The following is a 20,305-nucleotide window of genomic DNA, read 5'->3' as shown; positions in this document are numbered from 1 at the left end:
AGGTGTATTTGACCTTTTCACTATTTAAGGAAAGACTGACAGAATTAGACGTGAGATAAAAAGTGAAGGAATCAACTCTCTGATAAGTAAGTTTATGGTGTGAAATGTCCTCTAGGTCAGGTTTTTGCTCAGAATTATAGGAGAAGATGTGGATAAATCTTCAGTTTTATCAAAAAGCACAGTTTAGAACTTTACCGTTTTAAAAATCAAGTTGGTTCTTTATGTAAAGGATTTTTCATAGATAAAGTGTATTAATCCATGTTCCAGGACAGGCTCCATTCTAATATGTATTATAGGTATCTCTTATAAATGTACTAAATCTCATGGTGTCGGAGCAATAAATACAGAAACAACACTAACCACTTGAGTTTATATGAGGACTAGAGACAGTACTGTATAGTTTCAAAATCTGGGTTCGTGGAAAAGAGCTTTTTTTTTTTTTTAGTTCATGCCATTTCTTATTTTTTGCTGACGTAAAAAGAAGGTGTGACTAGAACATTGTACCAATTTGTCATCTGTTAACAGATGACATGACAAACAGTACAGAAGAAGCTCCATCTAGGCTTTCTGTTCTCATGCATGTACAATCTAGAGATGTACTTAAGAGACGTGAAAACTCTAGTTCTAAGGCTCATACTATATCTTAAGAAATTGTTTGATGTAGCTGCACCTAAAGTTGTTTCAACATAATAATGTGTGATTTAATAATTGGTTCTTAAACCAATATTTCCTTCTCTTGCCTTTGATTATGAGAGTTGTCATCCAATTTTCATTAAAGTTTTTTTTGGAAACTACCACCTCCTTCTAATTCATGTATATGCGTTTCATCATACATTAGAGTTCTTGTTGAATTTTTTTGTAATAAATGAGGCAAACTGAAGTGACTTAAGGATTTTGAGTTTCTCAAAATCACAACTATTATTCCTTGGCTCAAGAAATTCTGGACCTGTGCCTTCAACATTCTAGGAGAGACGTTCAAACCTTGACTGAATGTGACTATGAGCAACCTGATCTAATGACAAAATCAGTCCTGCAGAGAGCAAGGACTTGGGCTAGGTGACTTCCACATGTCCTTTCCAAGATACATATTCTTCTGTGACTCTGAGCTTAGAATTTTTTTTTCTTTCTTTGGAGAGTGTCTTTGCAGTCAGGCTGTAAAGTTTTCCCACAACTTCTTCAAAACCCTTAAACCTTTTTATGTTGCATTGGATAAATGAATTAATGTGGTTACCTACATAGTACTTAATTTACATTAAAGAACTGTTCTGCAACTTTATCAGGAGTACCACTTATATGAAGGCAGAACAGGGTGTTTAGAAAATAGAGCTTCTGTACCTCTGCTGCAAGTGCAAATGGAAACCTAAGGAACAGAGGTTTTCTGTGCTTTAAGTACTGAATGAAAGCACTGTGCAAGGATGTCAGTTGTTTGGGTTGGTGAAAAATCTTGTTATTCTTAGATCGTCCAAAGTAGAATCTTAAGTAGAGTGGATCAGTGGTGTTTGTTGGTTTGTTACAAAAACATTCCAGTTAAGGTCTAACATATTAAAACTACATGAAAATCTGAAACCTAGGATAGATATTTTTAGTGTGAATTCATCCATGTGTGTATACCAGTATGTAGATGCAGACATACTTGCTCATGTTTTGATTCTGGACAAAATAAATCTGTAAAATAGAGGAGTATCCAAAGCCTCTAGATGGAACTTCCATAGTGTTCATCAGTGTGATCTGTTAATGGATGACAAATGGGTACAATGTGCCAGTCACACTTTCGTTCAATAGGGACCAAAAATGAGAATGGCACGAGGACACAGAGTTTGGAATACTTTCACTCTTTATGGAGATAATTATCTAAAGAACATGTTTCATTTTTACATCAGAACTATCTTGCGGTTCACATCTGGGCATGTTTCCACTTTTCTTCCAGCACTTTGTGTTCCTTATTCACAAGCTAGTCCTACATGGCTTAGCACGAAGGCTGAAAGAAAATAATATTGAGATCAGAGCACTTCTTTTTTTCTGCATCATGAATAAACATAATACTTCAGTTGTCTGTTTTTTCAACATTCAGCAATCCAGAACAATTGGGTATAGGACAGAGAGATAGAATTAAAATCCTCAAATGATCTTCAAAATTATTTAACAGTATTACTTTCATGGTAATTAAGATCTCCAGAACTCATTGTTTATTTGGAAACTAGAGAAAACAACACATTAATCTTCTGTGCCAAAACTATTTTGCTGTATGTATTGTATTTGTTCATACAAGTTCTCACACATGCATATGTGTTATCTTTTTGGTTTTTGGTTAGAGAACACTTTGAATATAAAGTGTTAGTATTGAACATTTGCATATGGAAGGGCCAGAGCCTATTTGTCTTTGTTAAAGTGGTAGATCGTAATGGAAATGGGATGTTGAACATTCGTGAGCCTGTTTGCCAGAAATGCTGCTGGTAAATTTTGCTATTGGCAGCAATTGCTGGCAAAGAAGATTGTGATTTCTTTTGTTCAATAACCAGCATAAAAACTGACCAGAAAAGGAGCTTTTTCAATGACAACATTATTTTAAAAGATTTTCACCCATTTTTCTCGAAAGTACATGGATATTCATGAAAAACTGATTATACCCGCATTCAAATCATTTCATCAAAATCAATTTAACATCTTTTTTTTTTTTTTCATTAAAAATATGTTGACGACAATGTTTGGACTAAAGTTTTTGGCCACTTTTTGGACCAATTTTATTTTGACAGTATTTCTGTGATTTGGTGGATTTTGAACAGGCTGATTTTGATGGATTTCACCTGTCATTTGATTCATCTGTCCCTCTGCTGGGTGCATGAAATTGCAATATATTTCCGAGGGCAATGCTGCAATTTCAAGTTGATGGAGCAGTTAGAGTTCTTCTCCCAGGTGATTTACAAGTACAGTTCTTAGCTATGCAGTTGTCTTCCCAGTCAGCAGCTTGTTTTCGTCAGGCTGGTTTGCAGAAAGAGTCAGGGCAAGCAAATCAAATAGAGGAATTATTCGTGAGCTCTGTGTTTGAAGTATTCACTTACTGCGTTATTCCTGAAAATATTTGTACGGCCAGTTTAGTCCTTTGTCTTGTAGTCAGCTGTAGCAGTGTAGCTTGAAGATTATGCTTCGCTGGTGGCAAAAAACAGAAGTCCTTCCATTTTTGATACTGTATTTACTTTTTTACATGCTGAAGACTGCTGACCTCCCACTTCCTGATTTCCTGTTATTTCCCAATTTTAAAGTAGTAGCCCTATTAAATTTTTAGCCAAGAAATACACTGTAGGGTCTCTGTGTGCTGCCAGGCAGTTCTACTTAAATAAATGCTGAAAGCCATATTTGGAGAAGCGAGATACGACAAACTAACACAGACTTTCCCCCCCCCCCCCCCAAAAAAAAAAACACAACACACAGGTAAAATAATACACATTACGATGATACTGAACAACTTCTGAAATACTGTGATCTTTGAGTTGTTTTCTACTTTTTTTCTGATGCTTTCATGTGTCAGTATCTCCTCTTCTGCAGTTACCATCTCTGAATGCCCTATCACTAGAATAAACATTCCTTGTCAGCATAAACAGTTGTCTGTACAGTGCAAGCTGTTAATTTAAAAATGCTTGTATGCCTCACCACCTTATCACTCATCAATTCAATGAAATTCTGTCCCTCAAGATTTCTGAATTCTTAGCTTTGTTAGCAGATGCTACTTAAATTACTCAAGTTTTTAAGAAAACTTGTGATAAGAGCATTTTTTGCTCAGTATGTAACTTACAGTATGCCCACTAGATGCCACTCTAGACAATTATAAAGACATTTTTGAGTGTAATTCCACTATGTTTCTGTATTGTTTTAGATTAATGTAGTACATTGTCTTCTGCCAAAGCACTGTTTTTGTTGTCTGGGAAGTGCTGGTTTCTCTTCACTGGGTATCAGCGGGTATGGCTTCTAAATGTTATTTTAGCCCTCTTCAGGTGTTTTTTCAAGGATGTGACTTGTTAGAACCAAGTGTTTATAAATTATACCAATTTCATAATTGCAGAACTAATTGCATATTTTTCCAGAGCAATAAGTAACTAAGAATTTTTTAATAAGTAATTACAAATTAGAAATTAGTAATTTTAACACAAAAACTGAAAAACGGGATTAAAAAACTATGTGGAAGCAAGTATATTTTTTTACCTATTTAAAAATGAGCAAATGTCAGAAAACGCATTTTGATAAAAATGTGAGAAAACGGTATGTATGTCTCCTTATATTTGTGTCAATGTTTCATTGTCATACAATAATTTATTAGTATAAGACCTTTTATATAGGAAGAGGTACATGGTAGAAAAATTCTGTTTTACTTAGATTTTATAAAGAGAAGTTTCTAGTCATAAAAGTGGACATTCCTATGATTAATGAGTAAGTGCAGCTTTCTATCTTGGCATCTAATAAGGAAATGGAACAATTTTGTCCAACATTATACAATCTGTTTATAGTTAACAAATTTCTCTTCACTTGTTGAGTCTGTCTTTACTTTTTCTTCTGTGTTTCGTGATGGTGCTATTACATTGGATTGGTGACTGTGTCAGTTTGTGTGGAGAGTGATGGAAGAAATTCGTGCTGACATCTGTTTATCATAACAAGGAAAAGTGAAGTTAACAGCTGACAATGTCAGTAAGCCTCTGTTCAGTTGCATGCAGGTAAAGCACACAGACAAAAGAACAACAGGGAGGTTGCCTAGGCCAGCACATCTTGGGGAATGGTTAAAATAGTGATGGTGCTTCTCATGTTCCTTGTGCCAGGTACTTGCAAAGCCAGTGAGGCCACAGTGAGTGGTTGCTCATGTCAGAGAGCTGTTGCTCTGAAGGCTGTCACCACTGCTGAGAACGGCTGTCAGCTGCTGAGAAACGCTTGCATCGGCTCCAGCTGCACACTTCTGTGCATTAGTTATTGGCAAGTTTCTTTCTGTAGCCTTTTACATTGAAACTGAAGTACGTTTTTGCTGGAAGCCACTTGGTGAGGTAGAGCAGGCTTATGAAGTCAGACCTAGTGTTTGATCAAACTATTAAATACTGCTCCTGCACTGCTCCTGCCCCCTTTTCAAAATTTGCACTGTCCAGCTTGGTTTGGCAGGGCTTCCTTTATGGGGTGCATCTAATAGAAGGTCAGATCCTCAGTGCTGGCCTTTTTCTATATTCCTCGTAGTCCCATCCTTATTTCCAGTACAAATACTGTGTCATGAAACTGTTTCTTATGTAAGAAAAAGTGTATTTTGTTAATGACGAGTGGTTTTCAGAAACAGTGAGTAATGCAACAATTTTGTGTTGTCAAACATTCTTTAGTTAAACTGATTTAAAATAGTATGATAGTAATGTTGCATATGTTTAATGAAGGAAATGTTGAGCATGCGATGGTACAAGCTATTATTAGCAACAGAAAATCGGGAGAAATTTTAAGGAATGATCAGCAGTATTGTTGGAGAAATGACTTGTGTAACAGAAATAGTGTTATCTGCCATGAAGTCTGTAAAAGTTAATTTGCTCCTAGACATTGAATAAGCAAAGGGATGAAAGACTGCAGAAGGCTAAGCAGAGATTGATGAGTCAAAAAATGATTTGGGATTAATTCTTGAATCATTCTAAAATAAGATAGTAAAGCTGTGTTAGGATGCTTAGCCTGTTAAGGTATTTTAAGGACCTATCTTGCTTTATCTGCTCAAGCAGATAAAATCTACTTAAAAATCTCTAGGCCATCTTTCAATTACTGCAAAACATCCATGGGGTACACATCTGAGTGATAAAATAGCAAAATGTCTATTCAACATCCTTAATACAATTCCCTTCCATTTCCATGTGGAATCACTGCAAAGGATTTATAAATGCAATTTCATGATCACATCAACTCTTGGGAAAGCTATGAACGGTCCAGGGCCCATGTCCTGTGAAGACTGGGGAAGTGACCTTAACACGTCTAGTCTGGTGAAGAGGAGGCTGATACTTGCCAGCAAATATTTGAAGAGTTGCAAGTGTTCCATGGAGCCAAGCTCTTCTAGGTAGACAATATAGCAGAAAGCAAAGGACACAAATTGTTGGTTTGGAGGTTCAGGTTGTTTATTAGGAAACACTTTTACCTTGAATGTCTGTCAGTGGGGAGAAGAAAGCAGAGAGGTGTTGAAGTCTCTGTCTGCAGAGGTTTTCAAGAGTGCTTGAGACAACGCAATGACTGACCTGCTCCTGTGTTGCCAATAGCCTGCATAAATAAAAAGCTACTGTACGTGAGCTCTGAATTTGCTTTCCAGCCAACATTTCAGGGTTAACACTCTGCTCCCATTTCGGAGCTGTTTCAGTTAGAAGATGTGTGAGAGTCACAGTGACCAGTTGCAGCTCTTTGCATTTGAACAGATTAAGTATGTGTCTGTTACTCATTCATGTTGCATGGTTCTTACTGGTATCAGCAAAGCAGCAGCATCCCTGCCAGTGTGTATGTACTTAGTCGTGGTGTCTGTGTCCTCCTAGCCTATAGTGATAACTTCTGTCATCTTAACTGCACTGTTTATAGATGTAGACCTTACTCTGATACCACCCATGTAGCCGGACTCAGAATGTGTATTGAGTAGGATCAGTAGTATTGTTATCTGAAGAATTTGATTCTGGAACTGTTGTAGGTTGCCATTACTAATTTTATGATGAGTAGATTCTGGTGAAACAAAGGCAAAATTCTTCTCCAAATATGTGTCCCAGTGTCTTAACACAGAGAAAGAATATAGGAGGTTCCCTCTTGTGAATAGATTCTAAGAAGAGAAAGAGCATATGACAGAAGTAGAAGAGTGTATAATGGTATTTTCCTTCAGACGCTTTCCTAACAGCATGTGCCATCATGATCTTATGCCTAATGTTAAGCAAAGGAGTGGCTTTGCTGAATCCATGTTATTTACATGTTAATTATGTAAGAACAAAATTCTTCTCATAATTTTTGCCTTTAGGGCTTGTGTTGGATATAGTTCAGCTACCCCCACAAATATTGACTGCACTTGCTATTGATTGATTTTAATTATGCTGAGTTGTTCAGTGGAATGTTTAACAAAAGTAATCCTTAATTTCCAAATACAATATTTTCCTAGAAAGTCCATCACTTCCCATTAATATATAAGCTATAATATTTCGTCTCTGTGTGGTTTGTTTTTTTTTGTTGTCCATTTGCTTTCTTTGAAACTTCTTGACTCTCCTCTGTTAAATCAGAAACTATGAAACTGTTTGCTAATGGTTTAATTCGATGTTTGGTACAGTATTCAAATGAAGGAAAAGGCCAATCATTTTTTCATAATGATAGGTATTGATCTCAAGTTTATAGTGCTGAAAGTTGGGACAGTTTTTGAAAAGTGTGGAGAGTTTAACATGCATTTAATTAATTACCTTCCTCTTAAGGACAGAGAAAAAGCCTCTGTACAGCGAAAAGCCAGAGATTTTCCCATAATTCAGGCAACTAGTAAGCATCATTATTTAGTTTCTAAGAAAGGGTTCAGTTTTGGGAAGACAACTTACCTGAATAGGGGAGTTACTGGGAAGGAACAGAAGAGTTAGACTCCTTACATTTTATTCGTTACACCTACACATCAACAGAAGACATAAGGTCAACATACAAGTGCCTATCTTTTCTTCAGAGAAGACATACCAGGTTTTTACAGTGTTCAAGTACTTTGTTTTATCCCACCTTGATAATAATGTCCATCCTGTGAGTTCAGTTTGTGGCACCAAGAAGACAGAGAAAAGAGTAGTGGTTTTTTGTTTGTTTGTTTTTTATTTAAGTGAGTATAAATTTAGGACATATGTTACTGGCTTTTTTCCCCTATTCTGTCTGAGTCCCTTTGAGTTCCACAATACTTTCCACAATATTTTCAGTAGGTGTATGGTTAATAAAGGTAAAAAAAAAAAGAAAAAGAAACAGCAACATCAAAAAAGAACAGAGTTGACATCATTCATTTATGTATTTTTTGAAAAAACAAATTCTTGGTTTGATCTTTAGATGTGTAAGTTATGATGTTAATGTAACACCACTGCAATAACTGCTACGTAGTTTACAATGCTGTCAGATAGCCCTGACATTTTTCACTCAGAGGATCCCCATGGACATTTCAAATGCTAAAATAAGCAAGAGCTGTAGAAGACAATAATTGTACTACACCAATTTATACAACAATTAGAGAAAACAGACAAGCTCATGGACAATTCCTTCATGACATTATTCCATCTAAGATATAGCATTCCCTCCAGTAAAATAATATTGACTGCAGCGGTTATTTAGTATCTTATTCATAAAGTTATGAATGTCATGAAATGAACTAAAATGAAATTTTCTTAACTAACATATTTATGAAGCTTCGCAAGATACTAACTACGTGAAAGATGTGAAATCTGCATTTACAGATCTGTCCTCTTGATGTTTTAGTGGTACTGTCTTATTATGTGTCTTTTGTGGGGGTATAGATGACTGCAGAACATTGCAATGAGACTTACAATCAGAGAAGATAACTAGTATTTTTTTAGCCAAAGTGTCGTTGCCCCCACCGTGTTGTAGGGTAGATCATAACATTGAGTGATTTTCCTTGGGAAGGATCAAGGAAATTCATGAACCTGTCAATATCAGAACTCAAGAAGAGTGATCTTTTTCTTGACTGATGTGGGCAGTTTATCACCCTTTACTAACTCTTTAGAAAATGTTTCTGTAGCCTTCCTGATATCTTAATAGCTGCTTTATGCTTCATTCAAGATGCCGTCAAGGCTGTTCTGTAATGATGTACACTCTGAGATAATACCTGTAAGTTACTATTCCTCATAGATACCTGTTAGTATGCAAGACTCGATGGTCTCACCTTCCCAATATCCTCAACTGGTGCCACTGTACAGGGCAAGGTCCTTGTACCATAAGAATTCATTCTACTCCAGGGGGCTCTTTCAATGCAGTTTGCATTTTGTATCATTTTTCGTTCCCAAAATACTCTGACTTCCTGTTGATTTTGTTTTGGACTGGTTAATATAATGCAAAATCAGCAAGGGCAACAATCTGCTGTTGTTGCCTCTTTAAAGTGTACTCCCTCAGATTCAGTAATAGATTCATAGAATAGATAGATTCAGGAAGAGCATGGCTCTTCCTGGAAATGCAGTTAACTGGATGAATTTTGGAGGCAAGCAGCTTCTTTAGAATTGAAGCTTGTGATTGTATTAAGGAATACAGTGAAGTGAAGAAGGCTGGGATAATCTGGTAGTATTATACTGATTTCAGTTACTGCCATCCTGAACTATGTATTTTTCTAAAGCAGCTCAGCCTTATTTCCATTTTGTTAGACTACACTTACAGACCACTTCTGTAAATGATTTCTCAAGGCTGTAATTATTTCCTTTAATATAAACATTCATTACATTTATTATTTTTATTATTTGGCATCACTTCTATACTGCCTTCGTAGTAGGAAATCTCCTTCTTTGGCATTCCAGATTGGTTTTAAATTAATTTAAATTTCTCTTTGAAATCATGGAAACCTGCTTCATCTCTGATCTGTTTGTTGGGTGGTATCTTTACTAAATTAGTAAGAGGTTTAAATAAGATGCTTCAAATCAAGTCCAAAGGGACTTTAGACATATTTATAAATTTGTAATAGAAAAAAAAAAAAAAAAAAGAGTATGTGGAATTCATATTTATAAAGGATTCATACTTAATAAATAGATAAGCACATAGTCTTGACATTGAAGACAATATTTTTTTCTTTATTGTGCCTGTCCTCTGGTATCTTCATGATACAGAACACTTACAGAGTTAATGTAGCTGATTAGATGCCAGAAATTGTTTCAGGCATGATATCATTGTACTTTAGTCTGCGTGCCTTTTCTATTTCATATTGTTTGGCATCCCTTTCAAACAGAAAATGAAAATATGCTGTGTCTCATAACCATTTATGCAAAACACAGTCTTCTTAGCTCTCCTGGGAGAAGTGTCATGAGTTTATCCAAGCTCATTTATTTTATCTTTGCAATTCTGTACTATGTATATGGAAAAAAGATCAAAATTACAGTTTGAAATGCTGCAGTACACTTGAAGGTTTGTTTTTTGAAGAGGGGGAATGATTACTCTAGAAAAACGATTTCTTTGTGTTTTCTATGCACTTTTCTTACTGAGAAGTTATCAATAGCTGATAAATTTATTGTGAAATAACACTGCTAATCAAGTGATGAAGCCTTTTCACTATCTGAATGTCCCATTAGAAGATAGCAAGTGCTGATGAGTTCAGGTGAATATGTAGAATTGAAACAGTAGTTTAAAGTTTATGTTGTCTTACATTTTTCATAAGGCTATGAAAGTGAAAACTGATCCTGTGGTGTTCCCATTACCTCTCTATAAGGTTTTGTGTAGACAAGAAATCCATACAGAATATGTAGAAGATTTAGGTTTTATGCTCAGCTCCATTGATATTTCAGTTTTTCTTCTCTCTGAATGAAATCCTGGCATGGCTGAAATCAGTGTGACTCATAAGACGTGACTGGAAGAAAGCAAAGATTTCACTCATCTGTATTAACTATTCAACCTATACATTTCACTATCCATTTTCATCCATCACTCTGGCATGCTGTAAAATTTTATGAACTGTCTGAATTTTCTCAAAGATTGTTCCCTGGCTGAACAAAAGCAGAATCTGCAGGATTCACAGCCTTCCTGTTGGTGGTGAAATTGTTCTTTTGAGAGGGCAGCTCCATTAAATAATAGTAATAAAAAAGAGGAAGTTAATTCTGGGTTTTGAACTCACTTTGTTCTGACTCTGACATCAGCCACATGATGTCAGCCTAACCTTTTCAAAATTATATCAAATCATAATTAATTTTACCATGTCAGAAAGTCATTACAAATAGAAACATAGGCTTTGCTTACATTTCAGCTATAACAAAAAGCGCAGTTAAGGAACAGTTAGGCAATAAAATAAAGGCTAACCCAGTGATGTTAGAAACAAATTCACCAATTCACATTAAGGTTTTATTATAAGCCTTTGACGTACGGGAAGTGTTCTCAGGTACCAAATTTACTAGCAAGTGTATTAAAGCTGGTCGTTCTACAAATTAAATGTCTCTGCATTTGGAGTTTAGAAATGTCTTGTAAAATAAATAATGCTTGTAAACCTTGAATTTGTTAACATATCTTGTTTTGGTATACTTGTCCCTTCCACAAGAATCCATGCATTTCAATACCCAAGAGCTCATTAGCTGGTCATAACTATGCATATTCAGACTTTACATCCGTATCTGTTCTGGCATTCATGTTCATGACCTATGTTTTAAAGAATACTTATGCCTGGGGAGTTGACTTTGCAAAAGGAAAATGCCTGGATATTTAATTACCTGCTTACTTGTCAGTTGTTGCTGAATCACTTAAACCATCCATTTTGTTAGGAAGGTGCAAAGCGTAAAATGGATCTGTTACCAACTAAAATGAGATGGCATGAGTTGATTTCAAATTGTTTTGGGTTTTATTATTTTCTTGACCACTTAAATTCCTCTCTCTTTTTTATTCCAGAATCGAATGGAAGAAAGCAAAGCGCTCTTTCGGACAATTATCACATATCCATGGTTCCAGAACTCTTCAGTTATTCTGTTCTTAAACAAAAAAGATCTCTTAGAGGAGAAAATTATGTACTCCCATCTAGTTGATTATTTTCCAGAGTATGATGGTAAGTAGTACATCAGAGCTCATGCTGTGTTTATACTGACAAAATTTGGACAAAAGTCTTGTCCAAATGGTAGACAGATAGATCCATTGAGATACTTTGCTCCTTAACAAAACAAACAAACAAACAAAAAAACGAGTGCTATAAAATTTTTAATCATGGAATTTTTAAAAATGTAATTGAAGTCTTGTGGGATTTTTTAGATTGCTAGGATTTAATTTTGTATTGCTATTAATTGTGGGTAGGATGGCAGTACATTTCATGGGAAATGGTTAATGTTAAGGTGAGTATTATCAACATTAGCAATGGACAGAATTCTTCTTGTTTTCATACGTTGGAGTGAGCATTGGAACTGAAGTATAAAAGCTGAAGCTGAAATATAAAAATAAGTGAAAATGCATTCCTCATTTTTATATATTGTCTAGCATACTCTCTTTTTGAAGTTTGGTTTTGCTTAAAGCAGTGTTACAAGCTCTCAGGTAGCACTAGTTACCAGAAACTAGAAACTATTATCACTCTTCATAACCTTTTTAAAAAAAAAACTTTTTTTGATACTAATTTTACATCACTTATGTAAAAGTGTTCTAATTGTTCTAACAGTTCTAATTTGCTTTCTCAGAAAAAATACATAGATCATAAATAAATCATAATAAAGCAGAGAAATAAAACTTTCAGAGATTTCTCTTGAGGTAGACAGCTAAGTTAACTGAGTGGAGGCCTTCAAAACAAAGAAAATCAAATTCACATGATAAGAAGACTGAAAACTAAATGCTCCTCTTTGGTAAAAAAAAAAAATATAAAAAATCTTTTTTCCCACCAGGGAGTGAACAGCAGTTTTGAAAGCTGAAGAAAAGATTATCTCTCATGTTAAAAATTGGAGAGTAATAATAGGAAAAATTTACAACTTTGTTTTCCTGTTTCAGGGAAAGTTATCTGTTCACACTGAACAGCTTAGCCTGCAGGATCAGATTGCATTGTTCACAAGTGAGATTAGTTTCATAGTGCAGAAGAGAACTAGCAGTTAAATAGAAAAGATTCTAGTTGTTGCAACTTTATTTCATAGTTACAAGTTCCCTAGATGACATCCTGGAACACAAGCGGAGTCTACAGGCCATTCTGTTATCACCACTTAAAAGGAGATAACATCTGTGTTAGGTATGTGTCCAGAAAACACAGACAAAACTCAACCACTCAGTTCAGAGAAACCCTATTTCTCCTGCCTTTTGCTATGGGTGACTGAAAAAAAGGTTTATGAAGAGCTGTTCATAAAGGTGGAACTGTTGCAGTGCAGACCTGGAAGTCTTGAAGTGTCTTTATCTCTTAATTCTGCAAATCTTGCTGGACAAGGTTATGGTTTGATCTGATATCTTCTGTTGGCAAGGTAGAGTCAAAGGCTTGCACAGGTCACAGTGTGGTGTCCTCCACTGTCCCAGTACACTGAATGCGAGAGGTGGGCAAGTTTGAGGAAGGGATCAGAATTAGATATTTTTCAGTTGGATCACTTCTCCCTTCTGTTTTCTTGTTTTCAGCAGAGTGGTGAAAGTAGCGTAGAGATAAGAACTGCAAGCCGGGATGGTGAATTGAACTGTTTTAAATTAAGCGGTTCTGTTGCATGGTACCGGAAGCATTGAAATGAGGACTGAGACGTGCTCAAGTGTCAGTGTATCACACAAAGTCATCCTTTCACAGCTAGTGCTAGTAGGCTTGACTTACAGACAGGAATGAAGAGGTGAAACAGACAAAAAGGGACGTATTTGGGAGCAAAGAATGAGAAACGCTGATGCAGTACTTCTTGCATAGTGTTGTACACTCATAGTCTTTAGTATATCATGCAGAGAGACTGTAGCAGACAAGAAAACTACTGATTTATATGGCAATTACTTTCAAAGTCTCCATGTTATTGAGATCATAACCACTTAGCAGTATAAATCTAACATCCTGTTTCTTTCTAAGGTCTTTCTAAGGCAGTAATCTTTTTTTTTTTTAATCCTCAATTTTCCGTGCTTGAACTGTAGTAAAGTGAAAATTTTAAATTACATTATATCGTCAGCACAGGTGTCATCAGGTTAGCAAATGGATAAAGGCTTTGAATAGTTCAGAAGATTTTGAGAGACGGACAGTGTCTAGCTACTGCAAAACTGCATTAACAAAATTACAGAAAGTTGATTAGAACTATAAATGGTCTATTTTGAAGAAATTGTTATCTTTGAAAGTCTAGGAGTTTCTTAATAAATTTGCTATATTTGTAGTGTGAATAGTTGCTGCTGTTTCTTTTGAGTCTGGGTGACCAAACTAGAATCCAATTGTGCAGAAACTGTAAAAATGTTGAGAAGTCCTCCACCCTGTCTTAGAGAGCTTACAAATCTGTATACATGCCTAAGTCCTAGAAAATGTGTAGTCTGTATATGTTTATGAATGAATACATATGTTCGTGTGCATATATCCATATATTAAGCTGGATATAAGGATTTGCAGCTGGTAGATACTGGAAAGCATGTGAATTCTCTTCCATGCTTTTGCTACCTAATTTTTATGAAGTTACTCACATCAGAAACGTTTGCAGTAGTAAACTTGAAGTATTAAAAATAAATGTTATTATCCAGTTATTGAAAAATACATATGTACTTGTTAATTCCCTAAAGTAGAGATTTCATAACTATTGAAGGACAAAGTTATATGTAACAGCAGAACGCAGGTATTTATATTGCCATGTAACGAGACCAGGACTAATGGGAAGAATAAGAGGAGACAGCACAGAAAACATGCATGTTCCATAGAAACCTGCATTCCAGAAACAGGGGAGTGAGGAAGTAATGCCCTATGAAAATTGTATTGGAATAGTGGAATAGAATTGCAGCACAGGAGAACAACAGCTGTCATTCTTGCTCCTGCTCTGCTCTTTGGGCTGTGAATGTGAATGAATCTTCACTGTGCTACTCTGGAAGTTGCTATTTTACCTTCTGTCCTGTGTAAAACTAAACATGGGATTTGGTTGCGTAGAGTCTGCATCCTTCTCAGAATTACTACTTAGGATTTAATTTAGGATTGTTCTTATAATTTAGATAGCAGTTGACTTGTTAGAACATGAACTTTTTGCTGTTGAACAGCTTCAGCTGGAGAGCACATGTATTTTATTATCTCTAATGTAAATGAGGTTCTGTTGATGACAGTGTCATACCAGTTTAGGATACAACTTCATTATGTTATCTGTTAAAATTGTCGTACAACAAATACATTTTACAGTGCTAAAAGAACTTAAGTATAATTTAAAATAGTAGGTGTATACTGAAACTTGCTAATTCTGTTAACATTTGTAAGGATTTATTTTAGGGATTTCATCTTTCTTTTACTCATTCTGTGTGGTTATAAACCACCCATTTCATCTCTCCATTTTAACAGTCATCTTAAGAAAGAAAGATGATCCGCAGGAAAAATAAAACTCGGATGTGATAGCTCTGCAATGAACTTTCTCTCTTTATTTTTAACAGTTCCTTCACAGAGGAAAGTAGCCAGCATATGATAGTATTTATTTGTAAAAGGTTTCTAGTCTCCTCTTACGTGAAGATCATAGATTGAGCCTTGCTTCCATATTCTGCTCCAAATAGATCACTGTTAAAGAAGTTCAAATATTAAATTGACTGTAAGAAAACTAATTTTCTCTTCCTTATTAAAAGGACCACAGCGGGATGCACAAGCAGCACGAGAGTTCATCCTGAAGATGTTCGTAGACCTGAATCCAGACAGTGACAAAATTATCTACTCCCACTTCACATGCGCTACAGACACAGAGAATATCCGCTTCGTCTTTGCTGCTGTCAAGGACACAATCCTTCAGTTAAACCTGAAGGAGTACAACCTGGTCTAACTGTGCCTACAAGGCCCTCCAAAACCAACTTTGCGTGATTGAAGATACACAAGAGGGACTGTATTATCTGTGAAAACAATTTGCATAATACTAATTTATTGTTGGCCTGGACTCTGTGAATGTCCACAGAGTTTGTAGTTAATATTATGATTTTATTTAAACTATATGGAGGAAAACCAAAAGATGCTGAAGTACATTCACAGCACATTTCCTCATTTTTTAGGCAAAACCTTGTGACTCAATGTGTTTTAAATTCTCAGTCATACACTTACAAAGGATAGCAGATTTTTGCTGTTGAAGCAAAATCGAGCTGATTTCCTGTTTCCCTGACCGTCTCTCTCCCCCTCCTTTGCCTTCTCCCTTATCTTTTTAAAGGTACAATGGCCTTTTTTTCCCAGTTACGTTCCTGGGTAAAATATTTTCTGTTGAGTGATTTGGTCAGGAAAATACTATCAGCAGAATTTAAGTCATCAGTCCATTATAATTTTACAGTATGTACTTTCTCTGAAGGATCAAAAGTATTGATACTGTGATTTTTAAATTCTTGACATGGATGTTTTCGTTCTGTCTTCGCTTTTGGGACTACAATATTGGAATTTCAAAAATGAATTATAGTGGTGTATGGATACTAAATTTAATCATTTTCACATTTTGGAAAGGTGCAGAGAAGACAGTAATGAAATAATTAAGACACAACCTAGGATGTACATGGAATATGGTAGAATCTCTTTTTAATTGCCATGTGCCATTTTTTCTCTCTTTTATTCACAAATGCCAAACAAAAATGTCATAGACACTACATTTTCCCCAGTGGCTACAGCCTGAGACAGTGTTTTTGTTTCTTTTTTCTTTCTTCAGTTGTGTGTTTTTTCTTAAGTTAGAGCATTTTAATTTTTTTTCCACGGTAGAAAAATTATTTTTATTGTATAAAATTAATGTTGCCAAATCTGGCTTTTTACAAAATTGATACTCTTGAAACGTAAGATACCAATTGAAATGCCAAACTGATCAGTTGGGAACTGACCTGATTGAGTCAACTGCCAAACAAACAGTTTCAGCTCCTTGTTCCCTTTTTTGGAAATTGTTCCATTTTCAAATGCCAAAAACAACAGTGTGAGTGAATACGCTACAAGGTGCACCATGCACATGCATATGGTCTACTATTGTAAAGACAGTTTAAGTCTCTCTTTATGTCAGGTATGGCATGAGATTGGTTTCTGTAATAATATCAAGGCACATTTAGTTGTACAACAAGATGTTATTGATGAGAGATCACAACAGGGAACCTTTCCTGATAAGGTTGCTTGTTAACTGATTCACAGACGTTTGATAGGCTTTCATCAAAATAGCCTCTCTTGATGTTCTTTAGAAAAAGATTTATTAATGTAAATGAAACAGTGAGAATATCATTCTTGAAATTTTAATGTGCAATTTTATAACAACAAAAATGCAGCACACGTTGATGAGCCTTTATTCTGCAGCTTAAGTTGAAAGGTGTTTTTTGACCAGGTGCATGATTGCTAGCAAGCTACAGAAGACTCAGAGGTCAGACATGTAATTAAATTGATTATCTGCAATGCCAAGTAGCACTGGAGTGCACTTAACACAGAAATTGCTGCCTTACAGCAGCGTATGGGAGGTGGAAAAAAGAATGGCTTATTAGTTGATTACCAAAGTTAACAATAAATACTAATGAGACGTTTTTCATCTTTAACCCTCCCAACTCCAAAACAAAAATAATAAGAACAGTTGCTGTTTTTTTGCTCCCTCATAAAACACCTTGTAATTTAAAACTGGTTGTAGGTATAGTGCAATTATGAATGCTATAATCATTGTACATACATCTATATATATATATGGCAGCATCCATATTGGCTTTGTAATCATTAATTTTTGGCAAATTGAATGTGCTGTATTGATATGTATCTATGTAATTGTATTGTATGTCTTATAGCTAATTCACATTTTAAATAATGTTATTTTATTTACTTTTTTAAGAGAGAAGAATGTAAATTTTGTCAGTTTATTTCTGACTAGGGATTTGTTGTTGTTTTTTATTTACAAAACAAAAAAAATACTATAGTACAGAGTGGTACTAGCATCGTGCTGTATAAAATCATTTGCACATTCCTGAGTAGAAGTAAATTGGAGACACCCAGACAGAGGCCATTCATATTTGAAACTGCTTAAAGCTTGTCAGGGCTTTATACAGATTTAGAAACCAGTTTTATTAGAAAAACTTAAGCCGTTATATATAGGATTGGAACATAAGCTCTTAAATACAAATTTAATTTATTTTTGGCAGATTTTCATTAGATTACTTTTACCTTTCCAAGAGACTTTTATTAGAAAAGTGAATTTAGAGATGATTGAAGCCATTGCACATAAGTAATAGTGGGTACATGCTGTTTCCCTGAAAAAAAAAAAAAAGGAACATCAGATCAATTATACAGTATTTCAGAAATTCCAGAAACTTTAAATATAACAACAACAACCAAAAAGTCACTATTGTGAAGAATTATAAGGTGTTAAAGCATTTTAATTAATAAAGCTAAAGCAGATAGACGTAGGTTATAAAAAATGACACTGACATTTTAAATAGGTGATCAGAACAGTTAGTCTTATATACGGCATTACAAAATTCGTCCTGGTCTTGCTATAAATGCAACAGAGCTTCTTATTTTACAGTTCCACTGTTGATAATATCCCGTCTTTTAACCTGGGGATACATTGGCCATGCTGGTGTCAGTGATATAAATAAAACTGTAGCCAGAAAATAAGAAAAAAGCCAGTGGTGTCTAACAAAGGTATGGTTTGGCGGAGCTTCTTTTTGTTTTGTTTTGATTTTTGTTAGGGGATATTGGGTGTGGGAGAAGGAAATGTGGTTCTACGTTTTGTATAAAAACAAAAGTTTACTCATGCTTTATAGTTATATTGTGATTGCAAAAGTTTTCAAGAGTGTGTGCCACTGGGCTACTTCTGGTATATTTTAGGTAAGTTGAACCTGTGGCAGTGTTTAGATCATTTGAGCATGTTCTGAAAAAAAAAAAAAAAAAGAAAAAAAAGAAAAAAAAATCAGCATGCCAAGGCAAGCTTTACATGAATCACCTAACACAGCATTGCAGTGTGACAGTTTACAGAAACATTTCCTTTTTAAATGACACAGCTGTTCCCACTTGCAATATATTCTGTTGTTGTTGTTGTGTTGTTGTCGTTGCTGTTGTTTTAATTGGTGGTTTCTACTATGCCTTATAGTGCTTGAGTCTAGAAGTTTGTGCCTCTAACATGAAGCTGAAGGCAAAAATAAGACCGAAACCCTTTTAACTTTGCCAAAATTATGTGATTTATTTGAATGTCATAAATGGGGGAGGAGGGAAGGAAAACGTCATGGGAACCTGTGTATTCTAGATGTTCGCTAGCACAAGAAAGCTGTAATACGTGTTTTACAGAAACCTTAAACTTGCCTTTTTCACAAATTAACTGGCACTGTCCTTACATATATAGGATGATGCAGCTATAAGGGCAGTTTACTTTTTATAATTCAGACTCTTTTGATTGTCAAGGTGTATGAACTGTAATTTTTAATCATACTGCCACATGATTGTGAATCGCTTTTTTAAGTTTGAACGTGGAGGAGACTTCTTATGCTGGATATCAGTCAGACTTGACTGCATGATTTGCAAAAACTTTAAATAGGGGGAAAAGGGCTGCATATAAAGACGTTGCTAGACTCCCAGCCTTTGGTTGTAAGGTGCAAAAGACTTTCAGATTACTCAACCGAATAACTCTTGCCTTGCTACACATTCTTCACAAAAGAATGAAGTATTAGGAGAAAACAAAGACATGCTAACCCACATGAAAAAAAAAATAAAATTACCCAAATAATTTATTATACGTGCTGCTGTTGTTGGAGCTCTGTGCATGGTTATCCTGCATACTATTGCTTTAGTAAATTAATGAAGTGTGCACAGCATATTAACAAGGCCTACAAATGACCTACCTCTAGTTAGGAGACCAGTAAAGCCAGTGCGTTTTGGAGAACCATCATAACACAGGAAGTTAAAATGGCCTAGTGTAGGTAGTCAACTACTGTAATTTAGAAATTCACACTTCTGTAAATACAGTCCCTCTTTTGACATAAACCATACATTCTAAAATTTAGTATGCATTAAACCACTGAAGCCATCTGTCTCTGCCTAATTTGTTAGGTCAGTAGAGATCTTGCAAGACCATGTTTTGTTTTGAAGAGTTATTGATATTTCCTCTTTTTTGACTTGTATTTACCCATAACATTTTGAGTTGTATCAGTCAAAACAGAAACATCTCCATGTAATCAATAATCCAGTCATTATTTAGCTAGTTAAAGGGATTTTACTGTAAGTTTCACTTGAGCTTTTTCACAGTAGCCATGCTGCAGGGGAAAAAAAGGAATAAAGGGGGATTTTGAAGACAGTGTAAAAAAATACAAGATCAAGTAAACCAGATCAATCTTACTGTAAAGCTGTGTTTTTGTTTTTGTTTTTGTTTTTCTCAAAATACAGTCTAAGCTGAAGTCTGTTGCTGGATTCCTCATTTACCATGCTGTAGGAAATCCTTATTTGACTTTCTTTTTTTTTGGCTGGGGGAGGGGGGAGGGAGGGCAGGGGAGGTGGTGTTGGTGTCAGATACATTTTTAAACTTACAGTATTTAAAAATAAAGATCATATTTGCTGTTCTTAAAGTGTCATTTA

At 35.3% G+C, this 20,305-nt stretch overlaps 1 protein-coding gene across 1 annotated transcript in view; it reads left to right on the top strand.

Annotated features, from left to right (window-relative positions):
• The window catches only part of LOC311221182 (guanine nucleotide-binding protein G(q) subunit alpha), a 129,454-nt gene extending 110,676 nt beyond the window's left edge, over positions 1-18,778 (top strand). The window contains exons 6-7 of the mRNA XM_084305011.1: positions 11,560-11,713; positions 15,385-18,778. Coding sequence (XP_084161137.1) covers positions 11,560-11,713; positions 15,385-15,575 — 345 coding nt within the window. The 3' untranslated portion in view covers positions 15,576-18,778. The remainder of the gene's footprint in view (positions 1-11,559; positions 11,714-15,384) is intronic.
• The last annotated feature ends 1,527 nt before the right edge of the window (positions 18,779-20,305 follow it).

This window comes from Netta rufina (assembly GCF_964035555.1).
Source record: "Netta rufina genome assembly, chromosome: Z".
NCBI classification, from domain to species: Eukaryota; Metazoa; Chordata; class Aves; order Anseriformes; family Anatidae; genus Netta; species Netta rufina.
This window is presented reverse-complemented; position numbering and strand designations above follow the sequence as displayed.